The following is a 23,018-nucleotide window of genomic DNA, read 5'->3' as shown; positions in this document are numbered from 1 at the left end:
TTCATTTAAATACTGTTAATTTTTGACTGAATTGTATGGTGAAGGAAAAGCAAATAAACACTTCCTAATTCTGTTTTTTCCTCCCTCAACCTGGTCACTTGACAGGCTGCCAAAACTTCTGAACATTCAAACTCCAGTGTGCACTACAGCTATGACTGGTACCATTATGATCTGGTGAAGCAAAAGATCACACACCATATCCCAAGCACAAACCACCAGAAGCAGCAGTGCAGCAGCCTGAAGTTATTAAATGTTATTGTGCTTCAATCATCAGCAACAAAATTTGACAGGAATCACTCAAACCACAAAAAGAAAGGCCCCCATGCCCAACACAACTCCTCAGATACACTAACCAGAGGCAAGAGGGATTTCACACCCTCTTGATACTCTAACAGCCTAAAGATCCAAGTACCTACATTCCTTATGCATTCTGTGAACTACATCTTCTCTCTTTAACACACATGTTAGTTAAGACATTTTCAAGACAGGCCTTCAGAGGAAAAAAAATTCCCTGAAAGTACCAAAACCCACAATCCTTATATAAAAATTAAGTGTAAAATTATCATTCATTAACATTAAAACCCACCAAGTGAGAAGTTTTGTCACACTGGCCAATACACAAGTGACAGAAGTTGTGAACATTTTCTGTTCAGCCAGCCAGCAATTTGCAGCAGGTATCAGCAATGAGACAATTTGTTTCTGTCAGTGTGTCTGGATCATACAGAAATTGCTAACATCACACAAAAAGCTACACTTTTGTATTTTACATAAATGGAACTTTCAACAGGTATCTGCTAGAGGAAGACACAGTTCCATGACAGAAATGAAATTATGTGTTTGTGAAAATATATGACATGTTCATATGGATGAATTACTTTTGTCATACCATCAGCTTCAAAGGGCAATCTGCATCCAAAATCCAGCAGGAGTTTCCTGTTGTTTTACCCAAGCAGGACATAAAATCTGTAATGGCTGCAAATTGTCAGCTAAATGTGCTGATCCTTCTACAAGGAAGTTTGAGTGCACAGCGATGGAACATGATATTCTTATTTCAATCACATAACCAGTCCTGAACCAAGCTTCCAGAGAAGCTGTTCTTTCTGGGACTCATAATTAATATCCAGAGTGACTTAGATTCACAAGCAGCTCCTCTCATTCCAGACTTCTTGTCACTTCTGACTTATTTTGCTGATTTCTTCTTGAGTAAAAAGCCCCACAAAAACATCAAGAGAACAATGACCCAGCTTAAGCTGAGATGAGCATGGAACATGAGAGGCTTTTCAGGTGTAAAAACCCTAAGAAAGCACAGCCAACCCTTGAGAACATTTAATGATGTAAGGAGCAGAGCTCCAAGACATCTCCTCACAGACATAAGGATGCTGGCAAAAGCCCCACTGGAAATCAATCTGTATAACCCAAGAGTTTCCCTCTTATGTTAACAAAGCTTCTCAAGACCTGCTTTAAACAGTTAGAACACAGTATTTTTTGCAAATTTAAGCTACACCAGCATCAGACAGGTTCAGTGGTTTTCATTTCTTCATAAACTCTAAGTAGAGAGAGATTCCTCAGTAGTGCTACTTGTTGGGTCATTAAGTCACCATCTGAGGTGGGACAGGTGAAGTGCTGCTGAAAACAAGACATCTGTCTTAGGGTTCTAAACACCTTGTCTGTAAGAATATACATTCACTGATCCCACAGAGTCCAGGTGAACTGTAAGGATAAGGTCAGCCAAGTGAGAAAACTGGATTCCATACAGCTTAATTTTTTCTTAACCAAACAATATCAAGGTTCTCAAAGTATCTAAAAACATGTGTCTCATGAGAACTTTGCAGTTAACTGTGGTTTTCCTCACAATTTTCCCTTCTATAACATAAAGGCTGATGATAAGTAGTGCAATAGCAAACTAAGCTAGTCTTGAAATTTCCATTGCTAAACCTCTCTCCATAAAGCCAAAAGGATTTCAATTTTCCAGCAGCCATGGGAATTCAGAGGAGCAGAAAGGGGGGAAAATCATTCCCCCCTTTCTGATAGAAAGATAGATGCCAAATTTTATCACACATGGAAGTCTGAATGAAATCTAAATCTAGGAAAATTATTTAGAAAGAAGACACAGTATGTTTTTGTATAAAACTACACGGATTTAATACCAAGGTAAGACACTGCCAGCAAATGGATTTAGCAGGTTCTGTTTTCCTTGTGTTGGGATCAATTCATGAGCTGAGCGAGGGAAGACTTCCTTCAGGGTTGAAAGGGTAATTTAGTTTCTATGGTCCATTAATTTCTTGGCTTCTTTCCCCAGCCTGCTCATTAGTGTGAAGTGTGGTGACGAGGTTTAGAATATGGAAGTTGAAACAGCACCTACAAAATTCCTTCATACAATGATTGCAACACATCTATCAGAATCAGCAGAGCTTTGAGATTTTTTGACCTAGAATTCAGACTGGTGGCCTGCATCAATAATCATTTCTAACTCCAAAGGAGGTACAAAGTCAGTTAATGACATTATTAAAGGCTCCTCACAATTTTCCATCAGTGTTTGCTCCAACAGCCTCCAAACAGACAAACTACTTTTACTTCAGCTGAATTAGTAACAGATGGAGGAGATGCATTACCCTCAATCACAAGGTTAAACAGATAATTATGAAAAAACACCCGCAAGTCTCTGATATTATCTGATCCTATTAATGTTGCAGGCAACGGAGTAACACAGAGCTGAGCAGAGGAAGCAGGAGAATTATTTAGGTCACTTGAAGAAACAGATTTCTCTCTGATTTCTCTCTTTCTTTCCAGAAGTACAGACTGCAAGTGAAGCAGCCAAATTTGGCAGCATGGAGGCAGATAGAAAACCTGGGTGTGAGTTCTAGACTCCTTGGAAAAGCTCCCCCTCACAAGTAGCACTTCCCTGGATTAAACACCAACAGGATGTGACCCTTCCCTTCCAGAGGGCAGGATGAAGAGGTTTATGTTTCATTCTTCTGGCCTGTGTAAGCCAATCCTGCCCTACACCTCTGCATTCTCCATCTGTAACACACAAACAACTGTCATCCTTTCTCATGGAACTAAGTGGTTAAAAAAAGTATAACAAAATTAAAGCACAACCAGAAAAAAATAGAATTCTCCCTCATGCTATTCCCCCCTTGTACTTCAGGCCAAGGTTGTTAATCTTCTTTTTGAAACCTGCAGTAAAAAAAAAAAGGTTAACCTCAGAAACTAATAATTCTTTTATTAGAGCCCACCTTAGATCTCAATATTTAAAGTAGATTCTCAGCAGAATAAAGGAAAAGTTTGAGTAAAACCAGACATATATTAAAAAAAAATTGAATTCATCCACTTCCATTGGCTTGGCTGCTTCACTGACAGCACTTGATGAAAAAACAAACTTCACTAATTCCTGCAACCCAAGATGTCCTGCAAGAAGCACCATTCCTGATTCCAGGCACCTGGGTGGGTACATAGCCCACCCCACTCCCCAAGAATGTGTCTGTTCCCTGCACTGGAACAGAACTGTGCCTGTGCTTTCCTCAGGAGAGGTTTCTGTGACTGCCTGGGGGCCAATTCTGTGTCACTGCTCCACACAACACTTCAGTGCACCTGACTGTGGATAGACAGATATTAAATAAAAACTCTGCACTGGAATAATTTATTTCTTTGGAAAAGAATCAGACTAGGTAGTTCCTTTCTTACTTTCAACAACAAACACTCTCAGTATTAAAATGGCCTGGGTAGAATAGCTCAGCTCACATTTTTCAACCATTAGTGAATGCTTTCCTAATGCTCCTGTTGAAAGACAAAATTTAATAAAATCTGTTAAGATTCTTCAGATGCTACTATCTGTTAAGAAGACTAGGTCAGAGCAAGTAACAGGTAAGAAAAATCTAAATATTGACTTAAAACTATGTTACCTGGCCATAAAATTGACACATAAAATTAAGCTCCTAAAAATACAACCAAATATTTGAAGTGTTCCTTGAAATGCAAGGAACACTCTGCCAGCAAAGTAATCCCATGGACTCAATTAGAAAAAACAAAAACAACACAACTGTGAGGAGACCATGGCATTTCTAAATATACATCCAGAGCTACATACACAGCCATCTCAAATAAGCACCAGGACAAAATCTAAAGGTCGCCAGGGGAGAAGGGAGGAAACAGCAAACTCCCTTCATCCTGTGAGGAAACCCAGCCAAATAAATACACCATGTACTTTGGAACCTCCTGTCATGGTGGGAAGTTTCGAGTTTGCAGAGGTGCATGGCTGGTATCAGATAAATGAATCCCAAAACCATGTGAATGTAAGTATTTAGCACAAGACACAAGGACAGGAATACACAGTTCCTATTTCTAAATGTGTTGGTACAGCAGGAGGGGTTTTATTAATACCCATTCAGGATTGCTAAAGTGCTTTGCAAATGGAAAGTCCAGCAGTGAATTATGCAGCTTAGATGCTGATTAAGCCCTCCCATTGCACAGTCTTCTATCCCAAACATAGCTAACACCTTCCTGAGGATGCAGGCCAAAAGTCACCCAATGTTAAACAGAGCCACATTGGTTCCACATTCAGGTCAGAAAGCTGGAGGATCCCTGGCAGCAGCCCGGGCCAGGAAAATAATCTCTTTGAAGCTGCTCATGAGTTTGGAATGTACAAATGAAGACTGTACCCTAATTCAGCCAGACAGGGAAGGCAGGACAGAGCTTTAAACAATCATGTGGTTACAATGGCTTCACTGGAATGTGATAGTCTGAAATTATGTGCAGCTCAAGTGTTTTTTAAATAAGAACCTGAAGGAACCCAACCGCAGGGGAGGAGGCAGAGCACTATTAAACCAGCAGGCATCACACACAATCCTCTGTACCTGATGGTGCAGCTGAGCACTCACTGCAGTTCCCAGCTCCTGCCTTTCCCCAGCTCACAGCTCCCTGCACTGATGGTGCTGCTCCCTGGGAGGAGTTCATCCCAACCCTGGCTCCTGAGCACTGCTCTCACCAGCTCACTTCACTTGGCATTACTCACAAGGTTTCCCTCAAACCTACAGCAACATTTTCATATTTCTAAGAAACTTGCTTGAAAGACAAAAACCTTAAGTGGTTAAGTATTCCTTTGTTCTCTGATTTTTAATATTTTAGCACAAGCCTTCTGGTGCGTCTGGGGTTTGTTTGTAGCTGAAAATATCCAGTTTTAGGGTGTACTGGTACAGTAGGTCTGTGGTTGGGGTTTTCCAGCCCCAATCCACACAAGCGTAATTTAATTTTTCAAACATACCTAAATAAGGTTTTATAAGTAACCCCAATGGAACTGTTGTCATGCAAAATGAACTAAGAGTGATGTGTTCACCACATATTGATCTTAATGTAATTCCATTAGGCTTAGGAAATTTAAATTAATTCTAATTGCTGTTGTTTTGGTTTTTATAGAAAAAAAAATCTACAGAAAAAATATTCATTTATTCAACTACAAAACAGAAAAGTGGCTCTGTACAAGCATTTCAGTTTTCGACTAAAAATATCTGATAATTCTCCTTAACAAAAAATGTAGTTAAAAACAAGAGCAGCAACACATATCTATCTATAGCTGTGCACAGATGATGTAATGTGTGTGCATATGCAGCAAGGATCTACAGGCACAGTCCAGCATTCATAGGCATCACATTTTTGGACTGCTTTTACAGTTCATTTCAGTATAAAGGGCCTCTAAAGTAATAAACAAAGCAAAAAAACAAGGGGTTGTTAAAAAGATAATCATATGCAGATATGCCATTTGTATTAAGGCAGAATTTGAATCTCATTTGATCAGAGCCATTCTTTGGAGCATGGAAGGAACCACCTCCTAGCTAGAAAAGCCATTATCACAGGAAATCCTTTGACTTCACTGACAACACAGATAAAAGCACCTCATCGAGGGTCAGATTTGCATGGTCAGCAAAAAAGAAAGTAAAACCAGCTTTCTACTCCCCCTTCTCCTGGGAAGGCTGAATATTAGGCTATTAGGTAGTCAGATACATTATTTTATAGCTTGCAAAGCCCTTGGGTAATAAAGAATGAGTGCAACTGCCACAGGCAGCTTTACAGGAAATTGTGTGAAACAATGACAGATGCTCCAGAATTGTTTCAAAACAAGAAAGCCAGGAAGAGCAGTGTGTCAGCTCAGGGGTTTTGCCCACAAACCATATTCTCTAACATGCTGACAGAAACTGTGTGCATAAAAATTGTGCTTGGGATTATGTGCACATGCACACAAACAGCCCCATGAATGCAGAGTTAAATAATTCTATCCATAATAAAACATTTCAACAAAGATGTATTTCTATTGCCACTCCCAGAAACAGGTGGATACACCTCACTCATTTAACAAGAATTACTTGAGAATCTACAAAGAAAAGTAAACAGGAGTGACAAAATTAAAGCTTTCATATTGTACTTTCAAAAAAAGTTGAATTACTGGTCAAAAAACCCACTCAAGCATTTAAAATATTGAATATCACAAACCCTCAGTTGGATTTAATATGCTTTACTCACTGAACACAGGACTTACATCACAAACCAACTTCAGAGCTAGATTTTAAAAGCAATTGGTTGCTGTTAGATGGAGAAAGAAAACAAGCAGGATCTTGAAGAAACAAATAATGCCCAATTCCCCCTGACAGAAACATGAAGTAGGTACCTAATGGCACCAGCAAATCCTACAAGCAGCTACCTGCACATTAAATCACAGAGATGCTCTTAACTGCCTCCAAAACCAAGACTTTTAACTACAACATAAAAATCTCTTACAGATTTTGGAACGGTAGCACAGGGATGATTCTTTCACCCAGCCCCGGTGGCAATCTGCTGCTTTTGGCAGAATGACACTGATATTATTTTGCAGTGCCATCTGACTGTTTAATAAATAGGGCTGCTTCTCTGTGATCTACTGGTTGGTTTGTGCATGTAACTAACCACATCTTTGTCTTGCTTAATTCGTGTTTATATTTCCAGTGTGCTTTTACTATAAACTGTTTTAAACTATTTATTTGGTTTAACATGTTACCAAATCAGTATGTAAAAATTCACTTGACTGGCTTTTATAGAGACTTTTAGAAAAAGTAATAATATTTAAAAGCTTAACAGTAAAATCACATCAATAAAGTCAGCTCAGTACTTTTTCCAACAAAGCAGTGGAATTCCATTGCAGGATGCATCAGCAAAGAGTAAAGACAGGTGAAATTACTGAAACATTGCCAACTGCATAAGTACTTGACTTCAGTTGTGATTCCCATTGTTTATTATATTTACAGAAAATATTGTTATTTTTATAAGACCTTGGTCCAAATGATTTCTTCAAATAATCAGTGTCTTCATTTAAAGAATATTGCTGAACCTTCTCAAAAGACGTCGGAAATTCCTGAAGTGTGAACCAACTGCATCCCCAAAGCTCTTGTAACCCAGCACGGTGAGGACAGAACAACATCCCCTGGCTCCAGAGGTGGTGGAAGTCAAGTCTTCCTTGTTTAATCTCTGGATTTTTACAGCGAGGAAATTGTGTGCTCAGCTCTATTAGAGCAGTTCAGAACAAAACAGAGAGCAAATTGCAAAAATCCACCTCCAAGTAGCAGACAGGTCACACGAGCACGTCAGTGACACAAAGCACACTGCCAGAAAAGCAGAGAGGCATCAGGACAGCCTAAAATAAAGCACTGCTATTTTTAGTTCTTTGTTACTGTTGATTGCACTGTACCAGAAATAGACTCTAAAATAAGTATGGAGGTTTGGTGGATACTTTATGGGTCCGTCTGCTCTCCAGGAGACTTGGATTTTTCTGCAATACCACACAAATGACAAAGCTGCAATACATGAAGATGCCCTTAAATATAAATACATCATCAAAAGAATTTTCAGGTAAACACACAATAAACCAAAGTCAGTCCAGTCTCAAAACAGTGGTTTGCAGTTTGCGACTTGAACAAAACAAAACCCCACCAAACTAACACTCTTATTTCAAGATCTCTATTGTGACAGTGTATTGTAAAAGGATTGACTGGTTTATTTTTTAACTCAAAGTAAATCATCTCCACTCATGCAAAACCATCATTCAAAATTGGAACATTAAATAGAATTCTCTTTTTATACTCTTCAACTGGTAATTTACATCCAAAATGCAACTTCGAAGATCATAAATGGTACATAAAGGGAAATGGAAATGCAGTTGAAATTACCAGTGTGTGTGTGTGTGTGCCACAAATGGAAACAATCGTGGATTTGTGAGAAGAGTGGCCTTAAGAATAATGAAGTACAACAGCAAATCCAGCTACACTGCACCCTATATTACAAAGAACAGCCACTTTAACAGAAGAGAAGATAGATTTGGTGTCACTGACAGTGTTAGCTCCTGTAAATAAAATGAACATGTGATGAGGGAATGTACAGTTAAACTCACTGGCTAGCAGAATTTCTCAATCAACTGGTTCACAGTATTTAATATTTTAATTTAGAACAACTTTCTTTGTGCTAACTTCCATCAGTGAGATATTTTTTTCTCTGTAATTTTTACCATCAGTACAAGTGCTACAAGTTTGGACTGAGCTGTATTAAACAGGTCTGTGTGGGCAGTTCATAAAGCGCTCCAGCTTACTTTAATTAGTTCTTTTAATTCTCTCACTTATACAAACACTACAGCTACTTAAGTGCCTCTCCTGAGATCACTTAGCGCTCTTTGATTTTTTTCAGCATTGAGACACGGTCCTTGACTTTACTTTGCATTTAAAAGAGATGTCACAACTATTAAGGCTAAATAATGAGAATTAAAAGAAGAAGGCAAACAGCACAGAAACAAATTCTGCTCTGATTATTATACTGGAAAAATATGAAAACTAGAATTCAAGGCAAAGAACTGTAGTACAACTCTAGAGAAATCAGAAACTGGATGAGGGAAAAGAAAAAAAACAAACAACACCAACAGGGAAAAAAACCCCACCAAAAAAACCCCGAATTAAATTCAAAAGCATAAAGAAAAGGAACAGGACACAATAATGATAATAATTCCATACAAAGAATGTAAGGAGTTTTCATTGTGAAGATGAACTGAACAGAGAGAGAGCAGATGTGTACTAAAATCAAAAGGCTTGAGACAAAAAAGGACATAGATTGTTACATTCTCTCCTTCACACAGGAAAGTAGGAGCCCTAAAGTAAATTAATGAAGGAAAAAATTAAAGCAAAAATCCCAGCCTTTTTTCCACCCACTGCATAGATGAGCTATGGTATTAATTACCAACAAGTATTTACGCAGGCTGAAATTCTGTGTGGATTCAAAATCAATTAAATGCACAAAAGAAAAAATCATCAACAGTTGTTAAACATAAAAATATGTCAAGTTGTATTGTCAAACCCAGCAGGAACCTGACCGAGTGTACAGAAAAATAACTGAATTCTTGACATGATCTGAAGACTCTTCCCTGAGCTGTCCCACTTCTGACCACTGCTGGAGACAATTTTTATGGTAAGGGATTATTTAGGATCTGGGTATATTCCTTTTTAAGAAATTAGAAGCACATAATCATAGGCAGCTTCCTGAAATGCCCAGAGTAACTGTGTTACACTGATTTTTATCTGACTTGGCCAAAGGCTCTATCTGTCTCATGGCTGGGGCCAAACTAGGCAGAATCTGATACTCTTCAGGCAGTATTTCCACTCCTTCTTAAATTAAATCTTTTTCTAGGAATTGGGCAGGGCAGTAAATAATTTCTCTGTATGTGTCTGTCCTAGGGAGCTGCTCTCCAAAATGTCAGATCTGAACGTGGTTTCAGCAACACTGTGTGCACACATACGCGTTTCTACATAATCTGAAAACTAGTAAAGAGATAATTCTGTACATTAGACATGCAGTTCCGTATTTTAGACTGTTGGATCCTTCAACAAGGAAAAAAAATATTAATGTTCTTCCTTCAGCTCTTCTCCATCAGCTTTCCAGTCAGCAGATGGAAATTATATAATTAGATGTACTGACATCATCATCCAAAAAACACTTGCAGTTCCCCGTGTCTTTAACAGCTGGCAACATGAAGAGATTATAAAGAGATGAGATCCCTCAAAGTAATTTTTGCAGCTTGCTTTCCTCAGGAGACAGAAAATCCCTTTGGCTGGTGGGAAATTCAATCTACCCCTGCATTACCGCCTTGTCCCTCAAGATTCTTCTCCCCACAGTCCTGCCATGCCTGCAGACATCCAGCCATCAGCGTTAGTCTCTCACCCTGCCATATCACATCATCAATCGTGGGACTGTATTTTGGAAGTCCTTGGATCCTTCACATAGGCACCCACAGCTCCCACTTCTCTCAGAATGCCTTCCCCCTCCCACTCCTCCAGGGAGGAAACTCCAAAAATTGTCACCATGACATTCAGACTGACAGGAATCAGGGGAAGGCAACATGCCTCCAAGCAAGTTTCAACTTTCCCAAATATTCTGTCTAGTTGCACTTAAAGATGGCCATCATTACACAATGCACAGGAAGAAAATTATTTTTCAGTCCAAATCTGGACAGGTTCTCAGATATTCAGATAAAACTTGAACAACAAGGCAAGAAGAAAGGGTGGAGGGAAAAGGGGAAGTCTACTCCTGCAGGAAGAAAATATTTTCAAAGTCTCATACAGGTAAGCTTCACATAGGCATTGCTAAATCCAGTGATATATGAGGAATTCCTGTTGGGTTTTTCTTTATAGATCACCAAGGATTTAAAGGCACTGCCACAGACATGACCTGGGATCACAGGATACTTCATCTGCAATTCCCTGGGCAGGTGAATCCTGACCAAAATACTCACTGAGGCAGCTGCACACACACAGTGTCAGGATTTAGAGCCTTTTCCTTGTGTAATGCAAATTCTCTGTCACTCACATGAGCTACTCCAGAAGTAGCACTTCCCATCCTGAAGAATAGTATCCACATCCAAGCCTTGTAACAGCAAATCTGCAGAGGTGTCATTACAGCAAAGGAGTCTGGACCACACGTGTTGCCACAGAGAAAAGCCATGGTTTGATCCCTGCTGCATCACCAGACCTGGTGGCAGTAGATGGCAGCATCAAGCACAGGACTGGCAAAGATTAGTTTGGCAATGCTGGAAGAGTATTTTGCTGGGCACCTGGAAAAACAGTCTGCTCCTTAGGAATTACCCACTCTCATCATTATTAATAGGGTAGAGTTGAGAGAGTAAATGCAGTCTGATCTCTTACAACAACATTTTATGCTTATTGATTTTTCAGAAAGAAAACTTGACATAAATACACTGTGTGCCATGACTGTGAAGCAGAGGGCTTCACATGTGGGTGCAGACAAGTGGGTCTATCCTACCTTGAGGGACTCCAGACAGCCCAGAACCACACACTGCTAGAAAATCCAATTCTTGTTTCCAAAATGTTATCCAGTCACTTGTCCAGAAATTCTCAACTTCCAAAGTGTAGGCACTCAGAACATGGAAAGTCAGTTCTCTGCCCAACTGAGAGCTCTTGAGAGTTGCCCAGCACTTAGGATTGAGAAAGGACCTGTTCCATACTTGCTCCTCATCCTGCCTCCAGCTCAGGCCACATAAAACTTGAGCAGAGTTCACACTGAAGGAACAAGGTCTGCCCTGCAATCCCCAGCAGGAGGAGAAGAGGCTTTTTCCTGAGGATTTGCCCTTCAAAGAGCAAAATGTTTCAACAATTCACCCCAAAATCCCAGTTTGAGGGAGAATCATACATCTGTTGCCAAAACCTCTCCCTGCTTCCCCCTCCTGCCCACTCTTCTCAATAGAAAAGTCCTTTTTAACCATACAAGATTTCTCAAAGAGGAAAAGTAAAAGCCCTGTCACCAGTCAGTACCTCTTGATACAGCAAGCAGCTCAGACAGCATCCAAGAATAACAACCAGCAGCTTCTTAATGCACTTTACTAATCCAACTCTACCCAGTTTGTCCCACCAAACATCACTGCACCAACTGCAGCTCCTCCCTTTCTAGACAAATGTAAAAATAAATATTGCTGAGCTCAGGACAGAGTTTGGTTAGAGTGATTATGCAGGAGAATGAGCCATTGGAAGCAAACAGAAGGGAGAAGCAGTGAGTATTGCTTCTGTCCTCTCACCGACTGACTGGAGGCATAACTCAGGGTTTTTACTTTCTCAGTTGCCAACAGGGTTCACAAATGGTGATGCATTTTAAGATGAATCTGCTGTGTAATTGTTTCTATCAGCAGATTGGTCCTCTGCAATGTCCACTTCAGCCTTGGAAAGACTGGCCTACAGCTCCTTGGTAATTGTTCAGATATGGGCTTGTGTTATAGGTCCACCCAGAGGAACTGCTTTATACAGCCTTATTTATGTTATATAGGATATACCAAGTGTTCATTCAAGCTGACTTCTAAACCAACAGTAAATTTCTACCAAAGCTACTTTAAAGCTGTGCCATTATCCTGAACTTGACCATTTAGTAAGTTAAAACACTACAGGCATTCAGAAGACTAATACAGCTTTTGCTCAACTTTATAAATGGTTACAGACAATTAGTGTTTAAAAATAAGCATTTCCATAACATTTTTTGCTGCACAGCAGTCACAAAATAGTCCATTTATATTCCTATCATTTGAGGATTTCTTAAACAAGGGACTTGGTTGCACAACACCTAATGGATCATGTGGTATTGCACCAAAATCACATTATTTTGCAGTATTTAAAGGACTAGTTCCACTCTCTGCCATGGGCAGGGACACCTTCCACAATCCCAGGTTGCTCCAAGGCCGGGGGAAGCCAAAGTTTTTCTGGGCAACTTCCACCAGGGCTTCCCCACTCTCACAGGAGAGAATTTCTTCCTAACATTTAATTTAAACCTATTCTCTTTTAGATTAAAACCATTCCCCTGTCACCACCATTTTAGTCTGAGTCTTCAGAAGATAAGGGTTTGCAAAAATTTTTAAGGGAATGTAAGTCTCAGAAAACAGACTTTGAGAATAAATAACCTACATAACTATTACTAAACAAAGCTTTACTTCCAGATTAAGTTATTCTAAAGAGATATAAAAGTGTCAGAAAAGAATGAAAAAGGTATTATTGATGACAAAAATAATTCAGTGGAATTGCTTTCAACTGAAGTTTTCTAGTTTTGGGGAGAGAATGAAGATTTTTTTTTGGCTTTGGACCCCAATTTTATTTGTGAATATAAGAAAGTGTATTTACTTCTGAATTTGAGTGAAAACAAATCCCACAGAGGTACTGTTTTTGCAGAACTCACAAGACCATATACAAGGATTTTAAATCAGTCTAAGGCCCAAATGTAGCCCGATTTTCAGAAACCCAGGCAAGCCATTCTCTCCTGTTCCTGGGGGTTCCTGCCGCATAGGGAACAGAGCTGCACTGCACCTACAATCAGAGTTGCAACAGATTTAAATATTCCAAACTAAGGCCCTCTAAATATCTACAGAAGCCCTTAAGTCAATTCATTACTGATACAGTAAGTGACAACACTTGTGTTTGGCAGACAGTGCAACTGGGAGCCCTGACAAATCTCATTAACAGCACATCAGGGGCACTTAGTTTATCCTTTACACACAGTGCCAGTACTGAGTGCATAATGAGAAAAGGAGCTTAAACTTTAGGGGGACTGTGCTAATTGGTCACCAAGTCCTGATTAAGCCAGGCTTCATATATAATTACTGAAGTTCCAGTATCTGACACAAATGTATCCAAAAACACCTCATGAAGATACTCAGTCGCTTCTAAACTACAGGAATAAAAATAAGGCATGAAAAAGGAAAGAAACAGAGAAATAGGCAACTTATTTACTTGAACTACCTGCCTTTTGTATACTCCTTGTAGAAAATATTTCTATTGCTTAAATACCTCTATTTTTTCAAAGTTATAAAAGTGTGAAGATAATCTCTCAATTACATTAAATAATGCAAATATTTAGAATATATAAAGGGATTACAATAATCTTATATATATATATATAAATAACATTGCCCAGAAAAAAAAAAAACTACAAGAAAAGGTTTTACAGCTTCCAGAAGTTAAAGATTACTGGATCTGGAAACATATACCCTAGCACACATATCCTGGCTTCCTCAAAATCCTACAGGGAGGTGGTAGTTCCAAACACACACTGAGGTGTATTCCAAGTATTTCAGAAGGGAAAAGGCAATGCAAAGTCTTGGACACCTCACAAAAATCAGACTGTGACTGTGACAGCACCCTGAATGTCCTGGCTCAAACACCAGGAATACAGGGTGCCTTTGGAAGCAGTGGGCATGACAGAATTCTTCTTTCTCAGGACAGAAAGGGATGAGAATTCTGCTACCGATTCATTTCACACTGGTGGACGTTGCTCAGGAGTATCTGTCTCCTGTGCTGGAAAAGCTCCTGAGGAGACAAACACCTGGAGTTTACACAGATCCTTTTTCAAGACTGCCACACCAGATTATTATTCTGTGAGTACCAACCCTTCTGCCTCAGGCTGGGAATTCCTGTGTGACAGGAGGGACCCTGATCTGCCTGCAAGGGACACACAGGCACCCCAAACACACCAGGCAAGTGCCCCATCAGCTGCAGCAGCAGCACTGAGATAATGTTGCATCCAGACAAGGAGGTCACTCCAGTCACAGAACCTCTCTCACCAAGACAAAGATGCACCTGTGAAGAAACAATTTCAACCCCACTTCTACCACCAAAATACAAGCTCTGACATGACTGAACAGCCCCCAGCACACCCATCCACAGGCCTGCAGCATTATCTAGGGTGGCTGGCTCAGGTCCATGCCCTCAGCAAACAGCAGGGTGAGACACTGCACAGCATCACCTGAATTGGCTGAAGTGGGGATATGCAGCAAACTGGAAACACAGCTCCACTGACATCTCACCAATGACCCTATGCCTGGAGCCCTTCTATTGTTCCCAGGACTTATCCTGATTGGCAAGGGGCAAGGAATCTGAAGAATCGGCGCCTGGGGTTGCTTTGCTACTGTGTTTTTAATGGTTTTAGGCAGGAAAAGAGATGAAAAGGCCAGGCCCTGAGGCTGGGGCCAGCAGCCCTAGGCTCCAGCTGCTCGGTTCCATTCCTGAAGGACACCACACAAAGCCCAGCCCCACGCCCCGATGCACAGCTGGGCACAGCTACTGCAAACTGGGTCACACATTTCAAACAGGCAATGGGAATTTTACAGCACGTTCGAGCACCAATCTTACCAGCTTCTAGAAAATATTGGTTTATTACTTTCATTATTAAATAAAAAAAACCCCCAAACAATAAAAAACCAACTGAATATCGAATACCCCTTAATTTATAGCTTATCTAGAAGGTTACTTTGGTGATAAAGCACATGAACATTGAGACATTCAGTCCAAAATGCTTTTATCCTGCACAGTGCACTAATACTTTCAATCAAGAATTTTACATACAAGGGTCCAGAAAAACAAACACACAAAATAATCCAAGACTACTAGTAGCATATATAAGAATAGTTGTTAAAAAGGTGTTGTTTGAAGAGCATTTTCCCTAACCATCTTAATAGTATCCTTAAGTAACCCTAAGCTGCTAATAATATTTTGCTGGTTTTACCCGAAAAATGCATGTGAAAACACATATTTTAAAATCTCTGTTTTATTACTATACCTTCTGCTAAAATACAAATGCAGACTATATTACACTGGGTACATTACACAATATTTCAGAGTTAGTAAGAGTTAATTCAGCTTTAGCACACACAAGATTAGCAATTAAAGTAACACCAGCTACAGATATAACATACCAACTTGGTGTATGGTTTTACTGAAACCATAAGTAATCCTCAGAAGAAACTCAGCAAAGATGAACAAAAAATTTCAGAACTTAAACCTCAAAAATATGAAAATATTTCTCTGGGAACTAAGCCTCTTAAACTGAAATAGAAAAGCTTATTTTTACAGAGGTACAAAGAATTATAGGAAAATACACAGTATTTCTTATTACTCCGTATTTCTATCACATTTATTTTGACAAGTCAGGAATAAGAACACATTATTTAAAATTAAGTCAGATTGATTTTTATTATTTTCCTGCCTGGTCTTTCCTCATTTATAATGGTGTTGGCAATACTGTACATATATATTAAGACAGCATCACTAGACAGCATTTTCAAGACACATTTATGATCACATTACTGAATTTTGAAAGATGGCTAAAATACAAGTCCACAAATGTGCAGGATTAAAATAATTTGTAAGACTTTTTCTCAAAGTCAATGAAATAAAACCCTCCTCACTGCATCATAGCAAACTGTACATGCACAATCAGTTACTTTTTCTCAGCTGAGGAATTCAAATCTTCATAAAAAATTAAATAGAGCACTTCAACTTTTTTTACTCTGCTTTTACTGCACTATGTCACCATGTAATGAAACACCTGAGTGCCATTTGCCAGAAGACATTATATGTGCCAGGAGCAAAGCTCTATGTGGGACTCAGCCAAGGTGTTCCAGTGCTTCCACTGGTTCCCAACTGCTCCTGGCACAGCAGTTCCTCTCCAGGGCTCCCCAAACCTGATGTTTTCATATGAAGACACTCACCTGACTGGCAGGAGCTCCTGGCATGGCACAAAGCAAATGCAGCTTGCAACAATTCTCAGTGTCAACTCTGGTACACTGATTTAGGTATTCCCTGGATGAGTCCTAAAGGCTATTCCCAGGAAATTGAAGGCAATGATGATTTCAAGGATCTGAGAGAGGGAGCAGTGCTTTAAGTGTCTGCAGTCTTCAAGTTTTGATGGCACTGATTAATACCCAGTTTACACGCTCACAAAGAAGTGAACACAGTTACTGACCAAAACTGGTTGTGGATGCACTGACCGAGCTGTTACAGACAGAAAAATTCCTGGATTAGGTCTACAGGAGGAGAGCTGACATGGAATGCTCTAGATACTTATTAAGTTATCCATGCACTCATAACTCAAAGATTTCTGTGTTTCAGCACATCACATGAGGTTGTCAAGTATGGAACAGTGACAACCAGAAACCTGTTTGGGAACTGCAATCCAAGAGCTGCATGTCCCTGCAGCCTGACTGCAACCCCACTGCCCCATCCATGCTGGTTCACAGAGCGCACAGGAGCTGCCTGAACCCCTTTCCTACCTGCCAGCCCTTACAGAGTAACAGGAGAGGAACAAGCTCTAGTTCTAAATATTCTACAGATGGAGTAATTTTCTTATTAAGGCTAAAAAACCCAGCCCAGAGGGGATGACCCATAATTATTTAAGCTACAAAAAGCAATAATTATTTTTTCATATGTTCTTTACACTGAATTTAATTAAAAACAGCATAACAACTTAAGCTGCTCATACAGTTCAAAACAAACTGATTTTCCCCCAATTTCCTACACACTAAGAAAACAATCACTAAAACAATCAGCAAACATCCTTACATATGATGGTCAAGTTTTTTTATTTCTTCAGTAAGTTGTTTAACGCTTCATTGTGGTACCAAAAAAAACCCAACCCATACAGACTGTGAGAATGAATTTTCATCATACAGTAAAAGGAACTACCAATGCCTTGGACCAGACAAGTTCTGTGAACTCCAAACATACAGATCTCCTTTGAAAAGCTGTGTGAAAAAATAATCAAGTCTGCCATTTCCCATCAGTAGCGTGAAACCTATTTTAGACACACTGCTCTAGGCTGACAATAAAATGCACAGAATTATTTAGAAAGTGACACATAATACTGAAGATACTTGGGAAAGGAAACCCACAAGTTCTGCACTAAACTTCCTGTTAGAAGCATCTGGTCTGCGCTGAAAGCAAAACTAAACACAAGCATACAGGGATCTGTCTGGAACTCCCTCTGCTGTTCCCTCAGTCCTTCTGGAAGAGCAGGAAAGCCCATCCTGCACTCAGTTTCCAGCACTGCCTGAGAAGGCAGGCCAACCCCTCTGTTGTTCTTAGGCCTCCCTCTCACATCTCAGCATAAGTAGGTCACGGCCACTGCCATGCTCCACTTCATCTTTGACTTCATTCTGAAATCACAGCCCTCCCATCCTTCTCCTTTAATGCCATTCACAAAAACCACAGGCCCTGAAGGACTTTACTCCTTGAAAGCCAGCCTGTGACTTTCAACTGCTTCCCTGGTCATTTACACCCAGCCCAGGATTTCTCAGTGTATTCCTGAAATGTATTAGTAACTCTGGACATTGGAAACTTGAGATGAGCAACTCTGCTGCAAGCAAAAATGTACAAAAGCAGACTTTAAGAGATGATTCTAACTCTTTAGCAGAAAGACACCTGCTGGTTTCCACCATTCAAGGGGGGGTATATCCATACAGATCTCTTTCCACACTCAAGGAGAACAGAGCAGGTGTTTTCAACAGGGATTGCCTCTTACCAGACCCCAATCTGATCATTGTACACACATGCTATTTATTTCTATTACTTTATATAATAACACAGCTTTAAGTAATATTTTATAAAATGCCTTTTTTTTTGGTTATGAAGATTTTATGTTAAAATACCTAAACATTCTCACAGTTGGCCTCTTTTTCCTGTGACTATTCCTTATTGCTTTATCTAGAACAAGCTGCTGCTTAGAGCAAGACCTTCACAAAGAATTTATCTGGAATTAACATGAATCAATTTGTGAAGATAGCTTTTTGTGCTATGCTGAAAAAGAAAGCTTAAACGATTAAATTAAAGGTGTCTGGACAGATTAGTCCTCAAAGCCTCCTTCTACTTGTTGCTACTGTCCACAGTTGTCTCTACTGTCCAGTTTTGCAGTTTTCACTGCAAATCTTTAAGGAAGAATTGTTAATTCCATGTTATATTTATAGAGAAAAAATTAATACCCTAAAACTACACAAAACCTATTTCAAATTAGGCATAGTTATTATTGCTAAATAAACACTTTTGAGATTGTGTGTATCCAAAGGATCTATAGCGACATGAACTTTATAAAAGTAAACAGAGAAACCAACACTGCCCCAACCAACAACAAACATTATCTTCTTCAAATCAAGAGTGCACCCTCCAATCCTAAAATCCTCAGTGTCAGATTTATATATGGAATACTTTAATCACTGAGTTCAACATGAACTCGGATTTTGTGACATTTTCCAGGCCAGATTTCCTTATGTGCAGACTGCACTTCTGTTTACAAATGCAATTATCCCCTACAGAACCCTCACTGTGCAGGTTGATATGGTGTTACACACATGTAAATCAGACACAGGACTTACTAATCTGTCAGAATTCTAAGGTGATATTACCTCCCACGGCAGTGCTGCTGCTGTTTTTGACAGACATCATCTACTGTATCAGATGCTTAATTTATTAAATTGATACACACCAGAACAGGCAGGAGACTCACAAGCACATTTAATCTAAGCACTCAGGCTGCAGTGACGTGGATAAAACAAACAGCTTTTGCTGAAAGGAGCTGCCTCTCTTTTCCAGAAACTGGAATTGACCCCTACTTACGTCACTTAAGGGAATTAATCTTCCAGAAAATTAAGCTGATGTTAGTATGTTCAGAAAATCAGCAGAGAAAACACAAGGGAGAAAGGTGGTTACACAAAGCCAGGACAGGGGAAGGTATGGAAAAACCTGGGCCTTTCCATGGCTCCTTGCCATTAGATCAATGTGAAATCCAAGGTTACACACACACTGTGTCAGCCACAAAGTAAACAGAAACAAAATAGGTAACTCTAAGCTACGTTAACACTTCATGTTTTAGAAAGGAGACAAATCCATGGTTAACTCCTGCACTCTCACAAAACCAAATGCTGTTTCTAAGCCACTGGTTTACACCAAGTTTGCTACAGAAGAAATCAAATGGTCTGTAGCATTGCACTGTAACATTTCTGCAGCTAAACCTTGCAGTGAGATCATGATGAGAAGGAGAAGACAGGTCTGATGCAAAGGATGATTTCCACCTGTCCCCACCCTGCCATCAGATGCTGTGTGACTGCAGCTACACTGGACGGATGAAGAAGTTGCCACCCCACTTCATCTCCACTGCTCATTACCTTCAAATCTCCCAGCATAACTGTGTGTTTAGTCACTTCCTAACCCAGTTCTGTCAAAATGATTCCCGTTAGAAAATCTGCGTTTCAGCTTAACTCAGATTATTTTTGACAGAACTTGTTTAGCGGATGACTATAAATGCAAGTACCAGAAGATCTGAGAACATTGTAACCTTTAGAGCTCAGAGAGGAAATAGCGAGCAGTGGAGCCAGCTACCCCTGTTCCACGGCTGTGTTGCTGTGGGAGAAGTACATTAATCACTCCTATAGGTCTGATCTGTCAGCCTGCCTGAGCAGGGAAACTGTGTATTGAGGGTGGCATCTTTAAAGAAAATAAATCAAGAAATCTATCGACTACTTAATTTTACTGCTTAAAATGTCAGGTTGGGGTTTAGTGTCCAGAAATTAAAATAATTCGTTATAACTGCTTGCTTGCAATTCTGTTGTATAATGAGAGGAAAAGGCAGATGCTGTTCAAAAGATATTAATAAATGTGACATTTCTGTGGAGCTAATGGATAAATACCAACCTCGCCTTCTTATCTTAAATTATCATAACAAGGACTGAAAACTTACTTAATTGCTTTCTATGTCTTACTGATGTGAACACGGCATCTGTGTTTTCACTTGTTACATGGCAAAAAAAGTGGGAAAACTACCACCAAAATGAAGCATCCAATTACCATCACACAATCCACAACACTGACAGAAGCAGGATTTGATGTAGAGATGTCCTTACCTTTTATTAACAGGCTTTTCATCCTTGTCATAGGGCCGAATGAACCATTTCCCAATTCTTACGAAGTTTTTATCCATCAGGCATCTAGAAAACAATTACAGCAACAATTACTAATTACATCTTAAAGCGTAATTAAAAGGAGTCTTTGAATACAGTGACTCTAAGGGATTAGGCAGATGAATTTCAATCAGAATGAAATAAAAGTTTGTTCCTTTTTTTGCTTTCCCATATCAGTCATAGAAAATCCCTGTCCCATCTCATGACACTGCCACTGATGCTGAACTTCATGCATTTTCCCCTCACCTTTGCCACAATCTTTTCCACTCTGTGCTACTCTTTGTGCTGACTGATCCCTCATTCTATTTTTCACACTCCTCTTCTTGAACAAAGGCCATTCATTTGTACAAGTTCTTTTCTATCCAGTCTTTCAGATTTCAGATGATAAAGAATATGCATTTCCATATTTTTGGCATGTAAAAGGTATAGTAAAGAAATGACAGAAAATTGCATTAAGGAAATATTAAAAATGATACAATTTTCCCTTCACATGATCCCCAGCATGACTTCAGGTGCTGAAACTCCCATAATTACTGCTTCCTCTGTCAGAAAACCTCACTCCATCAAATATACTCCCACATCACCAAAAGTAGAGCAATAAATTCCATTCTCTGTGGTCCCTTACAAAGTCCACAGATTCTTTTAAGAAATTGCATATTCCTCTTTAAGCAAACCTCAACAGTGAGGACACAAAGTGATCAATACCCAATTGAAATGGACACATTAGGGAGTGCCTGGTGTCTTTTTAGGTCCACCTGTGCAGATGAATCACAGGAGCAATTTGCCAACCCTGAATATGCCTCATACATTAAACATGTACCTGAACATGCTGCCCAAGGGACCACACACAGAAATTCATAATTAAGGCGTATTTTTCAGTAAGGTAAATAATATGCTTCAAAAATTCTGTAAAACTGGTTATTTGTTGCTAGTGGTTTATACACCATTACAAGTAATATGCAAACCTTGCCCATACATTTCACATCTATTCAGTATTTTTTATTTCAATGACGGAACTAGATTTTTATACTCTTTTAAGTTTTCCAGTAGTTTATTTCTATAGCAGCTGCTAGAGATTAGCCAAAACAAAGGAGTAAAAAATTAAAAATTACATAAAACTTTCTGGGCAAGTACATTCTGCAAGGTTCAAAAAAGCTGTGTGATCTACACTTCAAAACATACCTAGAAGACACAGATAGGAAATGGACAACTGACAATGTAAATGCTAATATGCTCCCAATTTTTCTGTATAAACTTGGCAGGACTTCCCAAAGTTAAAGCTGAAGAAAATTCTACCAGCATTTTGTCAATTAAAGCAAAAATAATCCACTGCAGTTGAATAACCAATATCTGAAACTGAATATGAAAGCTAAGGCAGCAAAGATCTAAAGACATTGGTAGAGGGGGAAAAAAAGCTTCAGCAACTATTTCCCTAGGAAATATTTGCTATCAGAGAGTCTGTCAGAGCCAGCATGTTTTATACAAACAAAAGGAAGTCTGTGAAGTTTACATCAGATCCTTAAAGAAAATAATCTGTAGTAGCAAAAAAATGTAATAAACTCTTCCCATCACACACACTTCAATGCCACATTGCTGTGTCTTACCACAGCAGGTTTAACTGCCTCAAACTAATGCTGCTTTCCTAGAAAAAAAGTCTTCATGGGAAGATTTGTCCTTAAAAATCAGTCAACCCTACATGCTAAACTAAATCACGGCTTATTTAAGGAATAATCCCATATAAAATCAGAGCCATGCCTGCAGCAGTGCGGATCTCAGATGCGGCCGGGCGGGCAGTTAATGGCAGTATGGTTATTTTTGCTGTATAAGCATTAAAGGTAACTAGTCTTTCACAGTGAGCTGTAACAATGGACTTGTGTAAAAAAACCCCAATATATAGTCATAAAAAGCAGTTATTTAATGATAGAAGGACATGAAACACCCCTCAGGCCCTGGCTTCTCTCCCTCCTCAGGGCTGGGCAATGCCTCCCTCAGCTGTGCAGCTGTTCCAGCACTTCACTGGCATACCTCCTGTATTTCTGATTTTCCCATGAAAAAATGACCTGCCAAGGGCACACCAATGGTTATGAAACCATACCGTAATATTTTGAGTACTCATCCCTCAAATCTTGTAATGCTTTCTATACTGCCAATTAGCATAAACTGAACATCAGTGTGGGTACAGAGGAGACGGAAAAAAAAAAAGAAAAAGAAAAAGAAAAAAAAGAAAAAAAAAACCCACAACCAG

At 39.4% G+C, this 23,018-nt stretch overlaps 1 protein-coding gene across 1 annotated transcript in view; it reads right to left on the bottom strand.

Annotated features, from left to right (window-relative positions):
- MED13L (mediator complex subunit 13L) overlaps positions 1–23,018 on the bottom strand; it is a 167,448-nt gene that overhangs the window by 60,294 nt on the left and 84,136 nt on the right. Inside the window, exon 4 of the mRNA XM_015644004.3 lies at positions 20,717–20,800. Coding sequence (XP_015499490.1) covers positions 20,717–20,800 — 84 coding nt within the window. The remainder of the gene's footprint in view (positions 1–20,716; positions 20,801–23,018) is intronic.

This window comes from Parus major, chromosome 15 (genome assembly GCF_001522545.3).
Source record: "Parus major isolate Abel chromosome 15, Parus_major1.1, whole genome shotgun sequence".
NCBI lineage: Eukaryota > Metazoa > Chordata > Aves > Passeriformes > Paridae > Parus > Parus major.
Note: the sequence above shows the minus strand (reverse complement) of the source record. Positions and strands in the feature narration are given on the sequence as shown.